The 21,390-nt window shown below is 37.0% G+C and overlaps 1 protein-coding gene and 1 long non-coding RNA gene across 3 annotated transcripts in view; one reads left to right on the top strand and one right to left on the bottom strand.

The window, feature by feature from the left end:
- The window catches only part of LOC125255541, a 32,294-nt gene extending 27,310 nt beyond the window's left edge, over positions 1-4,984 (top strand). The window contains exons 3-4 of the long non-coding RNA XR_007181924.1: positions 4,591-4,690; positions 4,858-4,984. This is a non-coding gene — a long non-coding RNA (uncharacterized LOC125255541). The remainder of the gene's footprint in view (positions 1-4,590; positions 4,691-4,857) is intronic.
- On the bottom strand, positions 203-17,452 carry LOC125255525 (carbohydrate sulfotransferase 15-like). 2 transcript variants are annotated; one of them, XM_048170841.1, is made up of 12 exons: positions 17,261-17,452; positions 16,066-16,206; positions 11,789-11,941; positions 8,632-8,734; positions 8,434-8,502; positions 6,457-6,696; positions 5,942-6,281; positions 4,929-5,063; positions 4,581-4,737; positions 3,150-3,306; positions 2,884-3,031; positions 203-2,705 (listed from the first exon to the last, which is right to left on the bottom strand). In XM_048170841.1, the coding sequence occupies exons 5-12, from the start codon at positions 8,473-8,475 to the stop codon at positions 2,524-2,526; spliced, it is 1,401 nt and encodes a 466-aa protein (XP_048026798.1). In that variant the 5' UTR covers positions 8,476-8,502; positions 8,632-8,734; positions 11,789-11,941; positions 16,066-16,206; positions 17,261-17,452; the 3' UTR covers positions 203-2,523. The 2 variants fall into 2 exon arrangements, with proteins under 2 accessions (XP_048026798.1, XP_048026797.1); XM_048170840.1 differs by having other exon boundaries at positions 8,632-8,701.
- Positions 17,453-21,390: the final 3,938 nt, after the last annotated feature.

Here is a 21,390-nt window from a genome sequence, read left to right as displayed (position 1 = left end):
TGGTTCATTGTATTCTAAACTTAATTGATAATCAATTGTTGAAGCTATTAAGATGTGCTGACCCAAAAATCTTTTACAAACCTGGGCCGAGTTTAAACCAGTAACCAGCATCACAGCTGGCAAAGGGGCGTGTCTGACTTTGACATGTATATATTGCCATTATTATGTAATCAAAATGAAAATTGTTATTGCTGGTCTTCAATGATAATGTCAAGTTACTTTAAATGTATTTGCACCAAAAAATGATAAGGATTTATGCTGATATTGTCCAAAATTCAAAACATTCAAGCTATTTTAAGGCATTTAAATATGTCATTTTGGTGATCAATTCATTACTTCAAGTCAGTTGCATAAAAAGTTAGATCTATGACTTGTTTAATATGAGAACAAAAAGGAAGACTGATTATCCTTTGGTTGGTCAGACTAGTTTTTTAAGTAATGGCTGTGCTTATGCAACTGGCCCCTGAGCATCTGTTTCCATGACAACACTACAATAACAAAAACTTACTGGAAACAGTCGGAAACGTCCACTGGAAGGATATCAATACAGGAACGTTTTTTGCTTCCCAGAACAATCTGAGAATGCTGTACAAAGAAAATGTAAACCTAAAAAAGCAAGGTTTTTATTTGGTTCCCAACATATAATAACCACAGGGAAACCAAATTCTAATGGACACGCACTGTAAATCAAGATCGGACCCAAAACCAGGTTTTCTGCAATAACAGAGCGTCTCTGTCAAGCCAAGATAATAAAACACAGATCTAGTTTGTTACCCAGAGGCCTCTGTGTTTGTGATCCTAAGCTTCCTGAGCTGCTGCAACCATCAAACAGCAAATTTATGATTCTTCATAAAAGCACAGGAGCCGTTCTCATGATCCGGGACTTTCCCTGGAGTTTCCCACAGGAAGAGCTCACGGCATGAGGATGATCTGACAGCGTCGCCCTCATCAAATATACAGTATATGAACGCGTGAGCTGCTTACTAGAACCAAACTCACTGCTGCCATCTAGAGGGCTGCGGAGGGATTGTCAGTGTGTGGTTGCTAGGGTGTTCAGGGTGGTTGCTAGGGTGGATTGTTTCAAAAAGTGAATCTGAATCTGGTCTTGAGGCCGGTCAGTGATTGCAAACAGTATTATATAGTGCCGTTATTCTTGTTTTTGTGAGGGTCGGTTGTTTTTGCTAATGTTGGGTGTTCAACAATCAGTCAGACCGAAGAAAGCATGTTCGTAAGCCAGTGACGGCACCGTATCCACACGATGAAGTGATCGCAAACTGATTTTTGGTTTCCAGAACAAGTTTTAGTCACTATGGGGATGTTTTGTACGGAGCCCCGCACATGACATGCAAGAAAAAAAATTTAATCGCGCGCACAATTTACTAATTCATTTCTTCGATTTACTGAATAGTGCGCACAATTTACTAATTCGTTCCCTTGAAATCATGCGCATGATTTATAAATCGAGGGAACAAATGAGTAAATCGTGCGCACGATTTAGCCTACTATTTTTTTCCTGCATGATCATGTCTGGGGCGCCTTAGTTTTGAGAAACGCCTCATTGGTTTTTTGTCCATAGGGGTAAGATGAGCCAGTGGGTAAGTTGACCCACCCCCTGTATCTTGGCAACCGTGCAATTTTATTGTCATGTGACCATATATTTTAGAACCACACATAATTTCTGCAGGACTGTCAAAAGGAGACGCACATGTGAGGAGTGGAAGTTGCTTATTTACTTTAAAAACTTGCTTACTTTGGCTTGTCAAAGTAAAATTTTAACATAACAGATGTAATGGCTGTTTCATCAAAGCAAATTTGTCCATGTCTAAAACTATTTATGATGCATATTGGTGATTTAGCAACGTATAAAACCATGCAAGTCATTTAGCTAAATATTATTCTGAATTGGTAAGCTAGCTAGCTTTTCCTATACTCTCTATACCTTTTATCACGTGTCGCGGTGTTGCGTCGCATGTCAGTAATTGAATGGTATCATCACATGATTCTTAATTCAAAAGATTGCAGGTAGTTAGATAAAAAAACAAATCAAGCTTGTTTTTTTATGGAATATTGCAGTGTTTATTCTAAATAATTTATCGGTGCACATCATCGTTGTTTTAAATTCATGTTCCTAGAAATCTTGAATCCGAGTAACTTCCCCTCCCTCTTCTCTGATGACAAGGCGGGGCAACCTGTCACTCACATGAGATCCACCAATAGCAAACCACAACCATCGAATCAAAATCAAGCCCCGCCCTACATTTGTTCTTGTTTGAGAAGCAGTTTCACTCGGATATACGGCACAATAGAGAAGAAAATATGAGCGTGAATTCTTTTTCATGCCGACTGTGAAACTGCACACTGAACTGGATCAATCTGACCAGCAGATGTCAGCGATTCAAAGACTTAAAAGAGAGGGTTTTTTTCTGTGTGGTTTAAAAATACTTCATCATTTACAAAAAATCCCCTCATGATCCAGTGAACAAACTCATCTGACAGGCGATCTGCGTGTGAATGGCAGCGACTCTACCACATGAAGGACTCATCCTGCAGCACCGCAGACAGTTTCTGGTTGAAAGGAGCGTAAAACTGCCGGAGCAGCTCTCGTGTCACCGGCTTCATCGGCCCCAGTTTCCTGTCCGACGGATCCCTGGTGTTTGCCACGGGACGTCTGCTGATGAGTCTCTCTGTCTGTTCAGACACCGGACCTGCAAACAGACACACGACACAATCAGTCTCATCCCAAAACGATTCTGTGTGGTTTATATGTTCTCTTTGCTGTGAGCTGCGTCTCATGAAGATGATGATGAACATCTGCTGCCCCCTTCTGCTCACAGCAGGTCAGTGTTTATGAGATGATGATGGACAGGCGGCTGCAGGACTGACCTAACTGCAGGAAGTGGAAGACTCTGTTCATGCTGTGCGTCAGGTTTGCAGCGTGATCCTCTAGACGCAAAACTAAGAGCTGATCACGGCTGAACACTGACAACCAGTCCAGAATAAACACCACATACAGGCCCACGTGCAGCCGCACCTACACACACACGCACACACACACACACACACACACACACACACACACACACGCGTAAATAACTATTAAATACTTAACTATGTAAGGTCTCTCTGAGGTCAGAGGTCGGCATACTCACACTCATGGCGTTATACAGCGCGCCGCTGTACACACACGCTCTCAGACCGGCGTCCCGCAGACAGGCGTCGAACAGACGCAGAGACTCACAGACCTTCTGATGGAAATCCAGCGCTGATTCATTAGACGTGCCGAAGTACAAATAGTCTGAATAGAGTCTGAAGAAGAACAGCAGAAGAGTGTGTTTGAGTGTGTGTGAAGCATCAGATGACATCATCAAACACGCTACACGAGCGTCACGTGACCCGGAACTAAAACGCATGTCAGTGGTCACTATTCACGAGCAAAAATGTTTGTTTTAATAATTTTCTTGAGTTTTTGACATTTAAAAATAAATAAATAAATTAAGTGTTTTAGTCAAATTAAACGAAACAAAAATGAGATGAGTATTGAAGCTTGTTTCTGCCATGGAATAAAAAAATAAAAAAGGTAATTGCGACTTTTTATCTCACAATTATGAGTGTTTTCTCAGATTTATGATAAATAATCTTGCAATTGGTTGTTATAAAGTCCAAATTGCAAGATATAAACATGCAATAACGAAGAAAAAGATAAAAAGTTGCAATTACCTTTTTTTTTTTTTTTATTCATTTTTATTTCATTGACAGAAACAAGTTTCTACAGAAACGTTGCTTTGTTTATTTTATTTCATTTCATTTATTTAATTTCATTTGCTTTTATTTCATTTTATTTTCATTTCATTTAATTTTTTTGTTTTTTTACTGTATTTCATTTGATTTGATTTCCATTTTATTTTATTTCATTTTATTGCATTTTATTTCATTTTATTTTCATTTAATTTCATTTTATTGTTTTTTACTGTTTCATTTCATTTTATTTTAATTTTATTTTATTATTTCATTTTATTTTATTTTCATTTTATTTCATTTCATTTTATGTTATTTTATTGTATTTAATTTAATTTATTTTCATTTTATTTCAGTTAATTTTATTTCATTTCATTTGCTTTTATTTATTTCATTTTATTTTCATTTAATATTTTTGTTTTCTTATTGTATTTCATTTGATTTTCATTTTATTTTATTTCATTTAATTTCCTTTTATTTATTTCATTTTAATTAAATAAGTATAATTAAATATTTTATTTAATTTTGATTTCATTTAGTTTAATTTCATTTTCTTTTATTTATTTAATTTTATTATTGTTTCATTTTTTTATTTTGAGATTATTTTATTTTAATTTCATTTTATTTTAATTTAATTTAATTTAATTTATTTTAAATTTTATTTTATTTTCATTTATTTCATTTTATTTTCATTTCACTTTATTTTATTGTATTTTACTTTATTGTATTTTATTTTTATTTTATTATTTTCATTTTATTTATTTCATTTTATTTTATTTCAAGTAATGAAAATGTTTTTTTTTTACAGTTGTAGTTTTAGTTCGAGATCTGGTGTGACCTCTGACCTCTCCACAGGGTCTCTGAGGATGGCAATGAGTCGCGCGTCCGGCTGCACCGCCTGAATGAAGTCCTGGACGAGTGACGGAGGCTCCGCCTCTCTGCTGATGTCATGGAGGTAGAGCCAGGCCAAGTTGTCCCACAAAGTGGAAGCGCTGGCCTCACCTGTCAGTCACACACACACACACACACACACACACACACACAAACACACACACACACACATTGTTTTTAGAGGAAACAGAATGTTATTACAGTAAAGCCTCACTTTGTAACACATTCTAGGAACACTCGAGCACACGGATCACCTGACCTCATGTGGAAATTAAAATAAACACACAGATCTGAGAACGTACCAGTGATGATGCTGCTGCTGATGGAGGAGTTTCCCAGAAGTCTGTGCTGTATCCGCTGGGCCACTGGCTCAAACAGATCCAGGTAATGGTCCAGCGGGAAGCGGGTGAGAGGAGGATCACCGGGACGAATGATTCCTGCAAATCACAGGATCCAGATCAAGCTTCTCCAAACGACAGGTGCTTCTGTGTCAGTCACGTGACTTTGCAGCTCATCCGCAATATTTATGAGCATCAGCGGGACGAACACAGAAACATGAACAGAGACACAGAGAAATCCCTGAACATTTACTGTATATGGAGTTGAATTGCGGATAAAATCTACATAAATGTGTGTGAATTAATTTGAGTGTAAAACGTTTTCTGGATCTGCTATGAATCAAATCCAGTGATCAATGTTTTTTATTGCTCTCTCTGAGCTGAGAGGAAGTCATGTGACTGAAACAGATAAATATAGCTGATTATATCTAGACAGGAAACAGCTTGAAATGCAGTAAAATAAGAAAAAAGCTGAACGAGGCAGATTTCATTCTGTGCAGGTGAAACACCTGATCCCAGCGAACGTTCTCAGAATGTTCTTCCAGTAACGTTAATTCAGATATCTGGTCTTTAATATCTTCTAGTTTTAGAATGTTTAGAGAAGATTAAACTTAAACTAGATGCATCTGAACGAGTCTCTGAAGTAGAAACACTATAATTATCTTAACGAAAGAACAATCTACATCACGTGTGTTATTCTAATGACTGTACATCATCACACGTGTTTATATGACCCTGATGAATCGGTTCACATTCTCACGAATCAAACTGTGATCTGAGATTCATAATGAAGTGTGTTTTAGTTCCCAGCAGACGCTTCTGACAAGAACAAACAAACCAGAACTGCTTGTTTTGATTGTTTTTAATCTATTTCTGCTTTGTGAAGCTGCTTCTTCCAGAACATTTTCTTTGTAATGAGAGTGCAGATGAAAGCAGCTTCCCTTTGAGGGCATTTAAGCATCAGGAATCTCACATACCGAACCTCTTCCGGCTCCACCAGTGCGGTTCCTTGGGTGGCGTGAGATGAACGTCGGGATGGAGCCTCAAGCGCTCATACAGGTCCGTCGTGCCACACTTGGGCTGACCGATGATGTAGAAGTAGGGAAGGCATCGCAGGCGCTGGAGTTTCCCGTCGCGCAGAATTAACTGTTTTTTGAACGTGGCGCTCAGACACTCGAAGGCAATTCGCATATTACTGGACAAGCGGCCGAACAGGTTGGATCCGTATGGATCTGCGCTCACGTTTCCACGCAGCTCCTCATACCAGCAGGGGTTCTTAACATTCGGTAAAAAGTGCGGCGGAATCACGGAGAACATCTGAAAGAGACAGAGAGTTCAACAGTCTGGTTCATTTGGATCTCTAAATTCTCATAAATGTGCCCTGGAGGTTCTGTATCATCATGGTTCCATGAAGAACCTTTAACATTTCCATTGAACAAAAGGTGCTTTTTACTATATTCAGATGTCACTATGTACTCTATGAATTTCTCACGTGCGGGTCGAAGTCGTGCAGCTCGCTGACGGCAGGAACTCGTCTGGCTCTGAACGTCACTTTAGTTCCGATGCTGCGCACCAAGTCTCTGAGGGTGCTTTCACTGAGGTCCTCCAGCAGAGTCTTCCTCTCACCCGACAGCAAGTAAGAGGCCATGATGAAGAACACGAGGATGATGAAGCCGCAGAATTTAGCGAGGCTGGCATGTGATGGAGATCTCTGCGGGGCGTCATGAGGAACCTTCAACACAGCAAACAGAGTCGAGCTGACCAGAGAAAGCAATCACTGAAGAGCAGCTTCAGATCAGCGTCATTATCAGTGATGAAGCTCATTTACTGTGAACGGATCCGCTCTGAGACGCCAATCCTGAGCTGCTTGTGTGAACACTTTGCCGTTTGATAAGCACACTAAGCTATATTGTTTTCTTTTCGATTGACAGAATGCTTCGCCTAAGCAATGACACAAAACACTATGTTACTGATCTTTTAGGATTATTATAAAACTGTGATGGAACAGATTAAACTATGACAGGTCATCATAAAATCAGAAATAGACATTTGATATAGAGTGCAAGGACAATTGACCATATGCTCGGAAAGTTCTTAAGAACATCCGCAATAATATAAACCAGCTGAAAAACGTCTGGTGAAATGTCACTTGTTGATGTGTCGGCGAGGTCGCTTTAACAGCATCAGTGGTGTAATACTTAGTTTATAATCAGAATATAGACACTTAAATAGTCTGGCTTAGTGTTAATTTAGTTATTCAAACATTAAAAAGACACGTCTCAGTGTTCCTCCTCTGCAAAATTCAATTTGACCATCAGTTTATACACTTTCGTGTGGAAAAAAAGCGTCAACATTGTAAATTAAAGATTTATTGTGCACTTTAGTTAGATTAATGGAATAAAATGTGAGTAAAGTGTGATCTTGTGCTGCATTGACTGACAGCTGCTGTGATTATAAAGAGAGCGCGGTGATCGCTTTCTGTAATTCATTCACATTCACATTCATATTGTTTTTCATGAGATTTTGTGAGTACTCCATACTTCACCTTGACAAAATGTATTTTTAAACCTAGTGATTTTATAAAGTTTAATATTTATTCATAAGTGAAAAACTATTACAGGTAAATAAATGGTCCTCTGCTGCCATCTGATGGTTATAATGGTAATTAATGTCTTTTAATTTTTAAACAAAAGTGTTTTCTATCAAATGTTGGATTTTCTTACATCTTCAAATGTTCGTTTTACAAATGGAGACAATCTCAGAAGGATGAAGAAATAATGTTTTTTGGTCATCACATTAAAAATAACATTTGAAGAGCTGGAAAAATGTTGCATGTCTAATTACAGACACTGTGTTTCTTATACCAACGTTCACAGTAGCTTCAAGTCTTTATTGCAATCACCAAAACTGGTTTATTGGCAAATTCTTTGGTGTTTAAAATAAAACCGGAAACTGAAGGTAACTTGAGTATGATGTCATTGACAGGTGACGCACAGAAACTGTGTCCTGGTTAAAATTGCTTATTTCTCTGGATTTAAACATTCTTGGAAACATGTGGTATAATGTAAGTACACAAGTCAACAAAATATATAACACTGTTCTAGTGGTTTTTGGATATTTGAATCCCAAAATATTGTGCCTTTATTAATGTCTAACATTTTTTAAGTGTTTCTACTTGTTGAAAAGCAACATTCCTATAATGTTTGACGCATGAAATGTTCCCTTAATGAATGCATAACCAAGAAAAAAAAAGTTTTTACAAAAAAATAATTAAAAAAAAATGGATGATTTGAAAATTTAGTCAACATTCAGAAATAATGTTTTCATGAGAACTTTAGCAGAACATATTCTTGTTGATCTACTCAAAAACCCTCATGAATCAGTTTCTCCAAGCAGCTTCTTCGGGCGTGTGGGAGAATATTGTTGGTCTAGCACTCATATTCAACAGTCATCTGTTGGCTTCTGTTACCTTCAGCTGCCGAGATCCAGACGTGAACTTGCCGCGGCTCATGGCAGAATCAGATCAACACCAACAATCCTGAGAAGCACAGAGATCGACATTGATATCAGTGGAATCAGAATAAATAAATGTGCACAGCAAAAGCATTTGACAAAACACAATCCACATTATAATAATTATTAAACAGATTCTACAATAAACGCTCACCTTCACCATCAAGATGTCAGAAATAAATCCTGTATGAGTCCATCACTACAAACACAGATGAGTCTGGAAACTTCACACCGACCGAAAGAAAAGAAAGAACAAGCTGTTCTGAAGTTTAAACACACTTAAACTTCCTCTGTAAGAGGGTTGAACACACACACACACACTCTCTCACAGACATTTTTCCTATGGGGAATTGATTGGATGGTTGTGGTTTGCTATTGGTGGATCTCATGTGAGTGACAGGTTGCCCCGCCCTCGTCATCAGAGAAGAGATGCTGCAAGAGGGAGGAGAAGATATTCTGATTCAAGATTACCAGGAACATGAATTTAAAACAATTATGATGTGCACCGATCAATCATTTAGAATAAACACTGCAATATTCCATAAAAAAACAAGAATTGTCAGTTTTGATTTCACAGGGACTAGGTCTAAAAATCTGTGTGTCTCAAATGACGGCTAAAGTCACGTTTGCCAAAACATTTTCACGGCGCTGCTGCTGGACTCAACAGAGAGAAGCGGCTGCTTCTGCATGTGTTATTAATGACGCTACGAACCGCAGACACAAACTATCGACAAGCCAACCTTAAAATACCAACCCTGACATGACTCCACTGATATCACTGCAAGTGTTTTAGTCTGTAAAAGATGCTTTATGAAGAAATGAAGCGTTAGATGACAAACACACATCATCACGTCTGATTCCTACAGCTGCTGATTCTATTTTTGTATGGAATATTGCACTGAATGATTTATCATTATTGTTTTAAATTCATGTTCCTGGTAGTCTTGAATCAGAATATCATCTCTTCTCTGATGATGAGGGCGAGGCAACCTGTCACTCACATGAGATCCACCAATAGCAAACCACAACCATCCAATCAATTCCCCACAGACAAAATCAAGCCCCGCCCTACATTTGTTCTTGTTTGAGAAGCGTTTCACTCAGATATACGGCACAATAGAGGAGAAAAGACCAGCGCAACTTCAGTTTCATGATGAGTCAGATCTTATCTTCTGTACTGTGATCTAAGTCCAGTTGAAAGAGGACTTGGTTCTGTTCATACATTGTTGATTGGATGTTGAGATGTGGGCGTGGCACTCAAAAATGGAGGCGGATCTGAATGCGAGCATACAGTGGATTGTCAGAAAGGGGCGGGGTTTAAGACCAGCATTCACCACAGTCTGTGCAGGTTAAAAAAAATGTTAAAAATTAATTTATCTTCTTTACAAATTTTATATCCGGGTCATTGACGAATAGGGTTTTTAAAAGTGTAAAAAAAAAAAAAAACATAATGGAGATTTTATTAAGTGTTACAATGAGATTATGTGGTTTTTATAATCAATTAACACTGCTTTTGTCATTTTTTACCAGATGGACACAATTCGTCACCAAAAAAGTCATGCGGTTTAACCAAAATTTCGGTTTTGCCGAATGACGATATTAGGAAAATTCCAGTTAGGAAAATTAAACATTTTATATTTAGTACAAGTTTTTAAAATATTACAACATTTTCCATGTTTTATAGCGGTTGTATCCAAAGACCGGATGTTTCGGGACATGCGTATGATCAAGAGAAAACATGAATTATTCAAATAGTTAAGAGAGAGTTAGTTACTTTGCTTCATGACCATGTGATCCTGTGCAGGTGTCTGAATGATGTCACATCCTGTCACATGACTTGATCCAAAATAGTTCCTTTATATTGTTACTCCGTATGACATCAGTGAAATTCATTTTTCCGGACATTGTTTCTCATAACAAAGCAACAACTTCTACACATAATTTTAACACCATTTTGCACTATATTGATATATGATGTTATAAAATCATGCCAGAATAAAAAAATATATACATTTATTACATTTTAAGATGTTTTAATCACAAATGAAATGGCTGTATTGGACAGTTAAACCAAATGACCTTTTGACACTTCAAAATCTTTAAAAAACCTTTATATGTAGCAAAATATCATTAAAACCTTTTGAATTCAATAAAAGAGATCTAGTTGTACTACTTTACATACTTTGGATGTCATATCTTTGTTTTTTATTATTATTAAGGCCTTTGGACAAAAAAAAAAAATCCTGTCACATCATTGACCCATCCACAAATGTAAGTTCACCGACAACAATGCTTTAGGATGTAAGATGTAAAGTAAATATTATATTTATGTGGACCGAAACTGGTTGGCCAGCAAACAGAAGTGTGTGTGTGTGTGTGTGTGTGTGTGTGTGTGTGTGTATGTTCAAGGACCTGAAGAGGCGGACAGCTTTCACCTGCCAGTCCTTGAAAAGGATCTTGGATCATGGGAAAACAATCTTATGCCAATCAAGAAGATTAGAACCTACACTCTAATAAATTCTGGGTTAAAAACAACCCAAGTTGGGTTGAAAATGGACAAATGGGTTAAATGTTTGAGCAACCTGCTGGATATTTTTATTTAACTCAACTATTGTTTAAAAATGACTGTATTTCTTGCATAAAATTTTCTGACCAAACTGTAGGCATTTTTAATGCTTATAATTTAGGCCAAACTCTACTTACTTTACCTAACCTGAGAATAATAAATTATAATTTTAAATGTGTTAAGATCAATGTACACACTGAAAAACGCTTTCTTAATTTTTTTCTGTCATTAGCAAAAAATTAACTAATTTGTTTTCTCTGTATTCTGTTGACTGTGTTGTTAAATTTTGTGTATTATACACTAATTGTTTATTATAAACTTGTATTTTTTGCATTAATAAAAAATAAATTAAATATATGCGTAGATGAAGTGATCACAGTAAAATCAATAACATGCATTTAGAAAATCGATAGTGATAATTCATATTTCATGCTGACTTTATCATGCATTTTTCTTTATCTTTTCACTACAGTGTTTGTCATACATTATTTCACATAAAGTTAAAATAACAAGTCAGGTCTCTGACTGGATTCACAAGAATCAACACATTTCCTCTTCACTAACATCACTTTTCTTCATGTCATTCTGACTCCTGATCGGATCAATTAAACTCATATCACTCGGTTCTGTGACACAAATGAACATATAACTGATGCATTACATGTTTCACATAAACTTCAGGCGCAAAGGTCACATCAACTCTCATATCAACCACTCAATCAATCAATCAATCAATAGATCTCACCGTCATAATCAGCGGATTCCTGAAGAAACTTTCCTCATCACGCCGAATTCACGCGCTTCATCAGCTCAGCTGAGCGCGTTCACGTGCCCCGCGTGCACATTGGTCAACTCCCAGAAGGGGAGGAGCCACATCTCGCCTGTCAATCATGACAACCTAATCCAGAATGTATATTTAAATTTACGCATCGATAACACAACATCACAACAATTATTTCTATATCATATTATGTCAGTAAAACTCCTTCAAATCAAACAATATAATGTAATAATCTTACCATGATCTGCATAGGCACAACAATTATGAACATGACAGACTGAATATGGTGAATATAGAGTGTTCACACTACATTCATGCATCACTCATACTATAGAACATTCTTTTTAACAGTACTTTCACATGCGATTTGAGACGCAGCCGTTCACTGTAAAGAGTTTCAGTGTGCTGGAGATTCTTAAATGAATCCAGACTCTTTCTGTGGCAGAACTATGAGAATAAATGATTGACTTTCATAATGTTTATTGGTGTTGTTACTGCACTGATTGAATTCTTTTTATGGAAACATTTCGATCAATAAAGCAGCTGAAGATGTAATATAAGTCTCCAGAATGTGTCTGTGAAGTTTCAGCTCAAAATATCCCACAGATCATTTATTATAGCATGTTTTAAATGCCCATTTTTAAGTGGAAGGAAAAACATACTGTTTTCGTGCATGTGTCTTTAAATGCAAATGAGCTGCTGAAGAGGGCGGGGCCTGTACAGCTCATGCCTCTTTTTGATAATCATCTGGATTCGGTTCTGACATTATGATTCTTCATCATCATGAAAGTTAGTCATAACAGTTTAAATTCTGATAAATGGTTTTCTGAGCGCACAGAAAGCTGTCTGTCGTGTGAGTGTCAAACTAAGTTCTCTTTCATGTCTTATTGCGCCTAAACAGTCAAAAACACACAAGTTTATGTCAAAAACACAAGGTTCAAAGTTAGATCTGTGTGTTAAAGTGACAGAAGTGTAATATACAGTATCTACTGCTGTTAAAGGGTTAGTTCACCCAAAAATGAAAATTCTGTCATTAATGACTCACCCTCATGTTGTTCCACACCTGTAAGACCTTCGTTCATCTTCAGAACACAAATTAAGATATTTTTGATGAAATCCGATGGCTCAGTGAGGCCTGCATAGCCAGCAATGACATTTCCTCTCTCAAGATCCATTAATGTACTAAAAACATATTTAAATCAGTTATTAATATTAATATTATAAAGCCGCGAGAATATTTTTGGTGCGCCAAAAAAACTAAATAACGACTTATATAGTGATGGTCGATTTCAAAACACTGCTTCAGGAAGCTTCGGAGCGTCATGAATCAGCATATCGAATCAGTGGTTCGGAACACCAAAGTCACGTGATTTCAGCAGTTTGACACGCGATCTGAATAGGGCTGTGTATCACCAACAATGTCACGATACGATACGCATCACGATACTAAAGCCACGATACGATACGTATCACGATATGGTTCAATTTAGAATTTAAATTTATTTTGAGCAGAGTTTAGTAACAGTAATATGTGTTTATTGAATAACCAGTGTTATAACAGTCGTGATAACTGAAAAACTATTTTGTTTTTGTCATTAAAAAAAACCAATGATTTAAATTAAATATAAAAAAATTGTCACAAAAAAGCTTCTTTTAAAAGCTTGCTTTTAAAGTCACTCCCTCAGTAACTGAATTGACAATTATAGTGACACTGAAGCATATCAACAAAGCTCAATGACTAATTTCACTTGCAACAGTAAGTTGACTGTAAGAAAACTAAGTTGGTTAATTATATTGGCTATAATATTATAATAATGTCTATACTGCCTGTTTTTTTTCCATCTGTAAAAATGATTTTTTTGGATATCAACTCAAAATATGTTCTAGAACAACATTTTTTTTATTAACGTGGTCTACAAAATATGGGCTACATGAGTTTACAATACACACTTAAAGTCCCTGTAAAGTCATTTTAAAGTATGTGTTCTGAGTTTGTCACACCGCAGAAAAATGTGTTATTAACCACCCAGCCAAATTTAAATGATTAAAAAAATCTGCAAGTAAATGAAATAAGTTATCAAAATCTCGAAAAAATAGGCAGCGCTCTCTGCTCTCAAACGCTGGGGGCGTGTCCGCTGTCGGCGCTGAAACCACACCCACTCGCGAGAGCTGCCGTCTCAACTTACTTGTCTAATGAGTCAAACATACTGATGCATATAAAAAGAATCATTTTTAGAGGGTTGCAAATTTTAGTAGAGTTACTGTGGACTACCTACTAATTATAACATAAGCAAACTCAGCAACTTGCACTCATTGGTGGGCACGTACTGCCGGACTGTTGTCGAGTCAACAAATGACGGTGCCGCGAGACGGGAGGATGAAGGCCGGGGCGGGAGAGACTCTGTCCGGCCCCATATATCATCGGTTATCGGTGGGACGGTAGGAAGGCCGAGGCGGGAGGGGGCCGAGGTCTGTTCAGTCACATTCACCAAAAACAGCGGATTATCTGTGAATCCCAGCTGTTTGATGAAAGTTTGTAAAATTATCCGGTGTAGAACGATCACTTTAGAATCCTTCATATCATCGTTTTAGGAAATTTAAATAAGGAGACCAAGCATATTGTATATTAAAACAACCATGTAATATGCATTTGCGTGACGAAGGCATTACTAGCTAAATGTGCAAAGGGCTGTATAACTGTAATAACACTCGAGATTGAGCGAGTGAACCGCTGTAGAGTTAGAGGAGGTGCCACGCTCGGTGCGTCATCGACAGTTATATAGTGTTAGGGGAGGGGCTATGCTCGGGGGTCCAAGTGCGTCATCAGACCCCCGTTTTAGCTCCGCCCAAAAAATCCTGAGCAGAGACTTGGTGAAAAACTGTTTAACGCTCTAACTTCACAATTAAGCATTACACAATTCACAGACTTTGTAATGTGTTTCAGCAATACATTTGTAACATTTATAAAGTGTTTAGAAAGAATTCTCAGAATTGACTTTAACAATAAGGTTCATTTATTAAACATCAGATAATGTATTAACATGAACTAACCATGAGCAATACATACTGTATTAGTTCATCTTTGTTAATGTTAGTTATTAAAAAATACAGTTGTTGATTGTTTGTTCATGTTGGTTTACAGTGCATTAACTAATGTTAACAAGATTTAAATGATGCGATGTGACCGCAAAGGGCACTTTCACTTTCACGATCAAAGTGCATGCCATTTATAAGCATTGTAAATGCAGTATTACAGTATACACATAGTCTACCAATTAAATGCGCAGGTCTCCTCTCGTGCGTCCTCCCCACTGGACAAGGCCAATATCACTTTCGTTTCACTTTCAGATATCTCTATTATATATGTCATCACTGCTTTTACCTTTCTAGATGTAATTACCGAAATCAAAACAGTCCATAAACTATATCCTCACGAAAACTTAAGTCAAGCCAGCTCGCGCGTCAACCTGAGAGATCGGCCTCCAAATTTCTAAATGGACGGTTCGGCTTGATTGACAAACGCTAACGTTCGGGCATGATTTATATACCATCGACCTGTCCTAAAACGTTAGCACGCTTTGATCGATGACTTGGAGATCGCGTGTTTCTCCGTTCGAGAGCGCATTTCCTGTTCACATTCGCGACAAAACAGCTGATTATTTACGAATGAAAGCTCACAGAAACGTGAATGTCTGCTTGCATTGCTTGCTAGGGTCAATTGACATCACGTGATTGGCTAGATTTAAAAGCAAGACAGACTCGATACGGCAGCTGCTGTATCGATACGCGCATCGTCAGGAGTTCATGACGATGTATCGTTGTATCGATATTCTGAGCACAGCCCTAGATCTGAATCATGATTCGACACAAAAGATTCATAACGCTCCGAAGCTTCCTGAAGCAGTCGACCATCACTATATAAGTCGTTATTTTGTTTTTTCAGCGCTCCAAAAATATTCTCGTGGCTTTATAATATTAATATTGAACCACTGTACTCACATGAACTGATTTAAATATGTTTTTAGTACATTAATGGATCTTGAGAGAGGAAATGTCATTGCTGGATATGCAGGCCTCACTGAGCCATTGGATTTCATCAAAAATATCTCAATTTGTGTTCTGAAGATTAACGAAGGTCTTACGGGTGTGGAACAACATGAGGGTGAGTAATTAATGACAGTACAAAAAAACTGCTCTTGACTGAATAACTTTAGTTGCTTTAATAAGAATATATTTCTCACGTGAATGCTGCTGTTAGATGCTCTAGTGAGGAGATCAAAATGGCGGACTGTGTACAGCTCACTCAGGGGAGGAGCTAAGTCAGTAGGGCGGAGTCTGTCAGCAGTCATGGGCGGGGCTTCTTACAGAAGCGCAGGGGTAATCTGGAGAGACTTTATGATTAATGGGGATTATAATAAAAGGAGTGGGTGGATTTTTTTACCATTATAAGCTGGTTGTTTACACACATCTGTGTTCAAACACCTTATCAAAGTGAATTTTGCATTATAGGTCCCCTATAAACATAATAATAGAGAAATTAATAAAAATAAATAAATATGTATATAAATATAAACACATGAAAGAAAAAAATACATACAATAAACAAAGGAATTTTCTTACTACATTTATTTGTTTATCTCTATTTATTTATTTATTGGTGTGTGTCGTCATTCCTCTGAGTTAAACTACATCTGAATTCATCTTATTCTGTTTCTGTAATCACAGCAGATTCTGAGGATTGAACAGAATGACACCAACATGATCCAGAATGTTCCAGCACTTCCGAAGGAAACCCACAGAAATGCCTTATTACTTCCTCTAGTCGATCACATGATTTCCTGTTCTGTGACAAACATCCTGTAGATTTATCTGTATGTTTGTAGGTCAGAGAGACACACAAGCTGTGTCCCGATTCAGGGGCCGCGCACTTCAAAGTGCATGAAAGGGGTGGGGTTTTGGAGTGGAGGGTTGCCAGGTCTGCGCAGCAAAACCATCCCAAAAGTAGTGTAATAGTATCCCAACCCCAGACATGGCAACAATGAGCCGAGCGTCGTTACATGCCTAGCGCTGTGTGACAGACAGCTGACAGTTGACGTTTATGTGTGCATTTTAAAGTTTTATGACTGATTGGGTTTTGACATGCTTCACTGACCAAAATATGTATGGTTAAACTATGTAATGTTAGTTTTATATCGTTAGCAACTAGTTAACTTTGTTTGTTTTATTTAATGTTCAATTATGTTAAATTTAGGCTATTAACTGTGAAAATATATACATTCATATTTATACATTTATTCTATATTTAAGTCTGAATTTAAAGTACAGTACTTTAGGATTTTATTCAACTGCACTCCATCTTAGAGACAAATATTGTATTTATGAAAAACAGATATTACAGTTTGATTTAGATATTGGTGAACACGGGGCATTGCTTACATTTATGTGAATTCACACAGAACTCCTGTCGTCACTGGCGCGCAATGTATTGTGGGATAGTGTAGACCATGAAGTGTCTTGAGATCGGTGCTTCATTCCACTGGGAAACGGAGAGGGTGCACTTGAAGTCGCTCTCGAATTACGTCATCCCTCCTCGCGCCGCGGTGAATCGCACTTCAAAGGCTGCTTTCCCCCCACTTTTCTCAAGAACAGAATAGTGCATAAAATGTGTCGATATAAATATTATTTAAATGTCACTTTGTCAATGAAACAGCCTAATTTCTGTACAGCTTATTTTTGTGATGTAAGTTAAAAATTAAATGCATAAGTTGTATACATTATATTTGTAAAGTAATTTATTTGTAAATGAGCCAGAGTAATTTCTATTACTATAATTTATGTTCGATAATTTATTTTTTTTACGCATGTTCACGTCTGTAAATAAAAAAATTGTTCTGTTCATTGTTTATTTCTTTTATGCAACTTATAATTTTACATGAAACATTATACATATACAACATATACAATCATTTTTTCATCATGTAAATTAAATATTTTTACATTAAAATACATCGTTCTATACATTACATAAAGTACCTTTACAACTGTTTACAACAGAACTTAGGTTGAACATCATAAACAACAACTGAGATGGAGTAGTTGAATAAAATCCTAAAGTACTGTACTTTAAAGTAAATGTATAAATATGAATGTATATATTTTCACAGTTAACATAAATTTAACATAAAAAAACAAACAAGGTTAACTAGTTGCTAACGATATAAAACTAACATTACATAGTTTAACCATACATATTTTGGTCCAGTGTCCCATCGTCGCCGGCAGTGAAGCATGTCAAAACCCAATAGAAAGTCATAAAACTTTAAAATGCACACATAAACGTCAACTGTCAGCTGTCTGTCACACAGCGCTAGGCATGTAACGACGCTCGGCTCATTGTTGCCATGTCTGGGATTGGGATACATTTACACTTGTGCTGTGATTACACTACTTTTGGGATGGTTTTGTTGCGCAGACCTGGCAACCCTCCACTCCAAAACCCCACCTCTTTCATGCACTTCGAAGTGCGCGGCCCCTGAATTGGGACACAGCTATGGGCTGCGTTCCAGTTCGGTTTTTAAATGCCCTTCCCTCGCTAACTTCCCTCGGTCTCGTTGACTCGGATGTACGTCATTGCTTACGTTGCACGAGTGCCCACTTCTGCCGGAACCTTTGCAATGGGCTGAACTGGAACGTCCTAAGCCCTTGATCACTTGGAATCCGCAATGGAGCTGATTTATTATTTATTTTTTCCCCTTACAAATTTGTTTAATACAGCGTTCTATATGCATATATGTGTGTTTTAAATGTTTAAAAAAATAATTAATATATCATAGAATTGTTTGTGGTAGGGTAAATTAAACGCGATATGCGGTGACGTCATAATCGTGTTGCATTGTGGGTTATGGAGCTGCCTGAAGTGTACATGTGAAGTAGACTCGCTCCCTCGGTTAAAATCGAGGGAGCGAGGGTCTGTCCATGTAAACTTCCCTCGTCCACTTCACGAAGTGGAACGCACTTCAAAATGGCGGCAGGGATTCCCCCGAGGGGAAGTGTGTAGGGAAGTTCGCGAGTGCGTGTCTAAAACTGGAGTGGAACGCAGCCATGGACTCACTCCCTTCACTCCTTGTCTGTCCTCATTGTTAATCTAACGTGTATTGTGTGTAAATCTCTCCTTTGTTTGATTAAAGTACCCTGCATTGTGGATATCCGTGTATGCTCCATCTCTACTACACCAGTAGCCGTAACAAGTTTTAGCTCAGGTCCATTAAATAAGTTCTTTTGATTTTAGTAATGTTATTAAACAGTAAGTAAAAAATTAACATTAACTAAAAATAATTAATGCTTTATAAGTATTTTTATTGTCAGTTTGGTAATAATGAATTAACATGTAAACTAATGAAGCCGTATGTCTCAAAGATTTACTGAACAATAACAAATAATCAGAACATTTCTAATCATTGGGGCATGTTGTAGTCCAGATTAAAATATAAAAATGTTTAAGTCTGAAAAAAAATAGCCTATTAAATCTTTAAATATTAAGTATTTGGTGCTGTGATGAACAACATTGAGACAAAAAAAAAAAAAAAAGCTTTTTTTGAAGCATTTTAAAAACTAGCGCAATTGCTTTGTTTCAGTGGCACCCCCAGAAAATTTTAATAGGGATGGCCAGACAAGGTCACAGCAAATCTTGGGGTGGCAATATATAATATATAGCCTATATATATATATATATATAATAGAATAATGAGACACAAACCTTTACATTCAGTCGCGTTTGGTCCCATTTATTTGCGTACATACAAACTTTTAGTCCAAAAGTGCGCACATTTGTAGAAATGTGTTTACCTCAGGTTTCATTAGATAAGCAGGGCCGTACGCAGGGTTTCATAATTACTGAGGTCAGAAAATATTGTTTGCTAGGGGGTACGGGGGCATGCTCCCCCGAGAAAATTTAGATTTCTCTGGTGTACTTGAATGGTTTTCACCCAATCAGTGGTAACTGAATCAGACCAGACCAATTCAGCAGGGATCATTTTAGCCAAAGGAGTCCCTATGAATTGATAGGATATATTTATGTACAATAACCTATAACTATTTTCATCTCTAATAACATTAAACATCTTTATCATACTTTAATGTATTGCTAAGATTTCATGTTCAGCAACACCTACCCCATTCTATGTGTTTAACTGATAACCCAGATCCTTTTCACGCTAGTAAAAAAACTGAACACTAGCAAGTAATATTTCCAAAACGAGGGATTGTCCCTAGTATAACAGGAGCAAGATAATGTTTAAAAGTTGTGCAACATATATGTAGTAGTTGATAGCCTGTTAAAATGCCCGACTCCCAAACCACATTTTTTTTTGCAAGCTACTTTTTTTTACTATATGCACCTTGTTTTGTTGTATCTATTAAAATATTGTTAAATTTGGTTTTTCAGTTACATTGTCATATTAGAAAATAAATGTCATAGTAATTATTTTTATATGATAAACATATTCAAAGGCCATCGGAAGACATCCAGCTGATTGAGCTATAATACGCCTATCCATTAAACTCATTTGAAATGTGCAATCCAAAATAATAACGTTATTAAAAAAAAATTAAAAATAATGTTATATATTTCCATTAAGATGGAAATTCCTGGCTAATTTAAAAAATAACGTTTTGGGAACCAAAAACTAACATTTTGGGAACCATAAATTAACGTGCAGGGAACCTTCTGGCAACCCAAATTTGTTAGATGGGGAGACGGTGTCATCCATCACTTGGTCAGTTGCTGGGTGAAGAGGATGACCTCTTCCAGGCTTAATAAACTTATTAAGCATAGAGATGTGCAGCAATATCTTCAGCAGGACATAGCCTTCTGGACATTTTTTTCTGCAATGAGGAGGATTGTTTTGAAGGGCCAGCAAGTCGTCTTTGCAATCAAAACCTGTGCGATTATCTTGGACTTACTCACACACTTCCTGAGTTTCGGTTCACGCGCTCCTTTTCATGTGCAACAAAGGTGATGGCTCCGGCGCCTCCATGTCATGATTAGGCTTATTATGTCTGCTAAATTTGCTTTTTATTTATATTGGATGATGAATCATGGATTAAAATTAAGATACAATTTATACAAAACGAAATTTGTTTTAAAGAAAGGCTTTCTACTAAACAAAACTTAATGAAATGGTCAAAATCATGTCTGACCCATGTCTCCCGACATATTGCACATCTCACGATCCTGTAATGCTGTTTTCTTTCCAAAATAATTTCCATAATTTTAAAAGACAAAACATATGTTCTCTGATCTTATATGACTCAAACAAGACAATTAATGATGTGCACCTGAACGGAATGAACCAATAATGAGGAGCGGGAGAACTGTACAACACGTGACAAACTGTAAACAAACTGAAAGTTCATGGTGACTAAATTAATATTATAGGCCTATGGGTTTTAACGTGTCTGAAGCTCCAAACTATAGACTAATTTTGCTGCTTGTTTACACCTTACTGTGTCCGCTTTTTTAATCTGCTTGCTTGACCGCCCCATTAACATTAATCGTTTGGGATGCT

Source organism: Megalobrama amblycephala, linkage group LG20, assembly GCF_018812025.1.
Source record: "Megalobrama amblycephala isolate DHTTF-2021 linkage group LG20, ASM1881202v1, whole genome shotgun sequence".
NCBI lineage: Eukaryota > Metazoa > Chordata > Actinopteri > Cypriniformes > Xenocyprididae > Megalobrama > Megalobrama amblycephala.
This window is presented reverse-complemented; position numbering and strand designations above follow the sequence as displayed.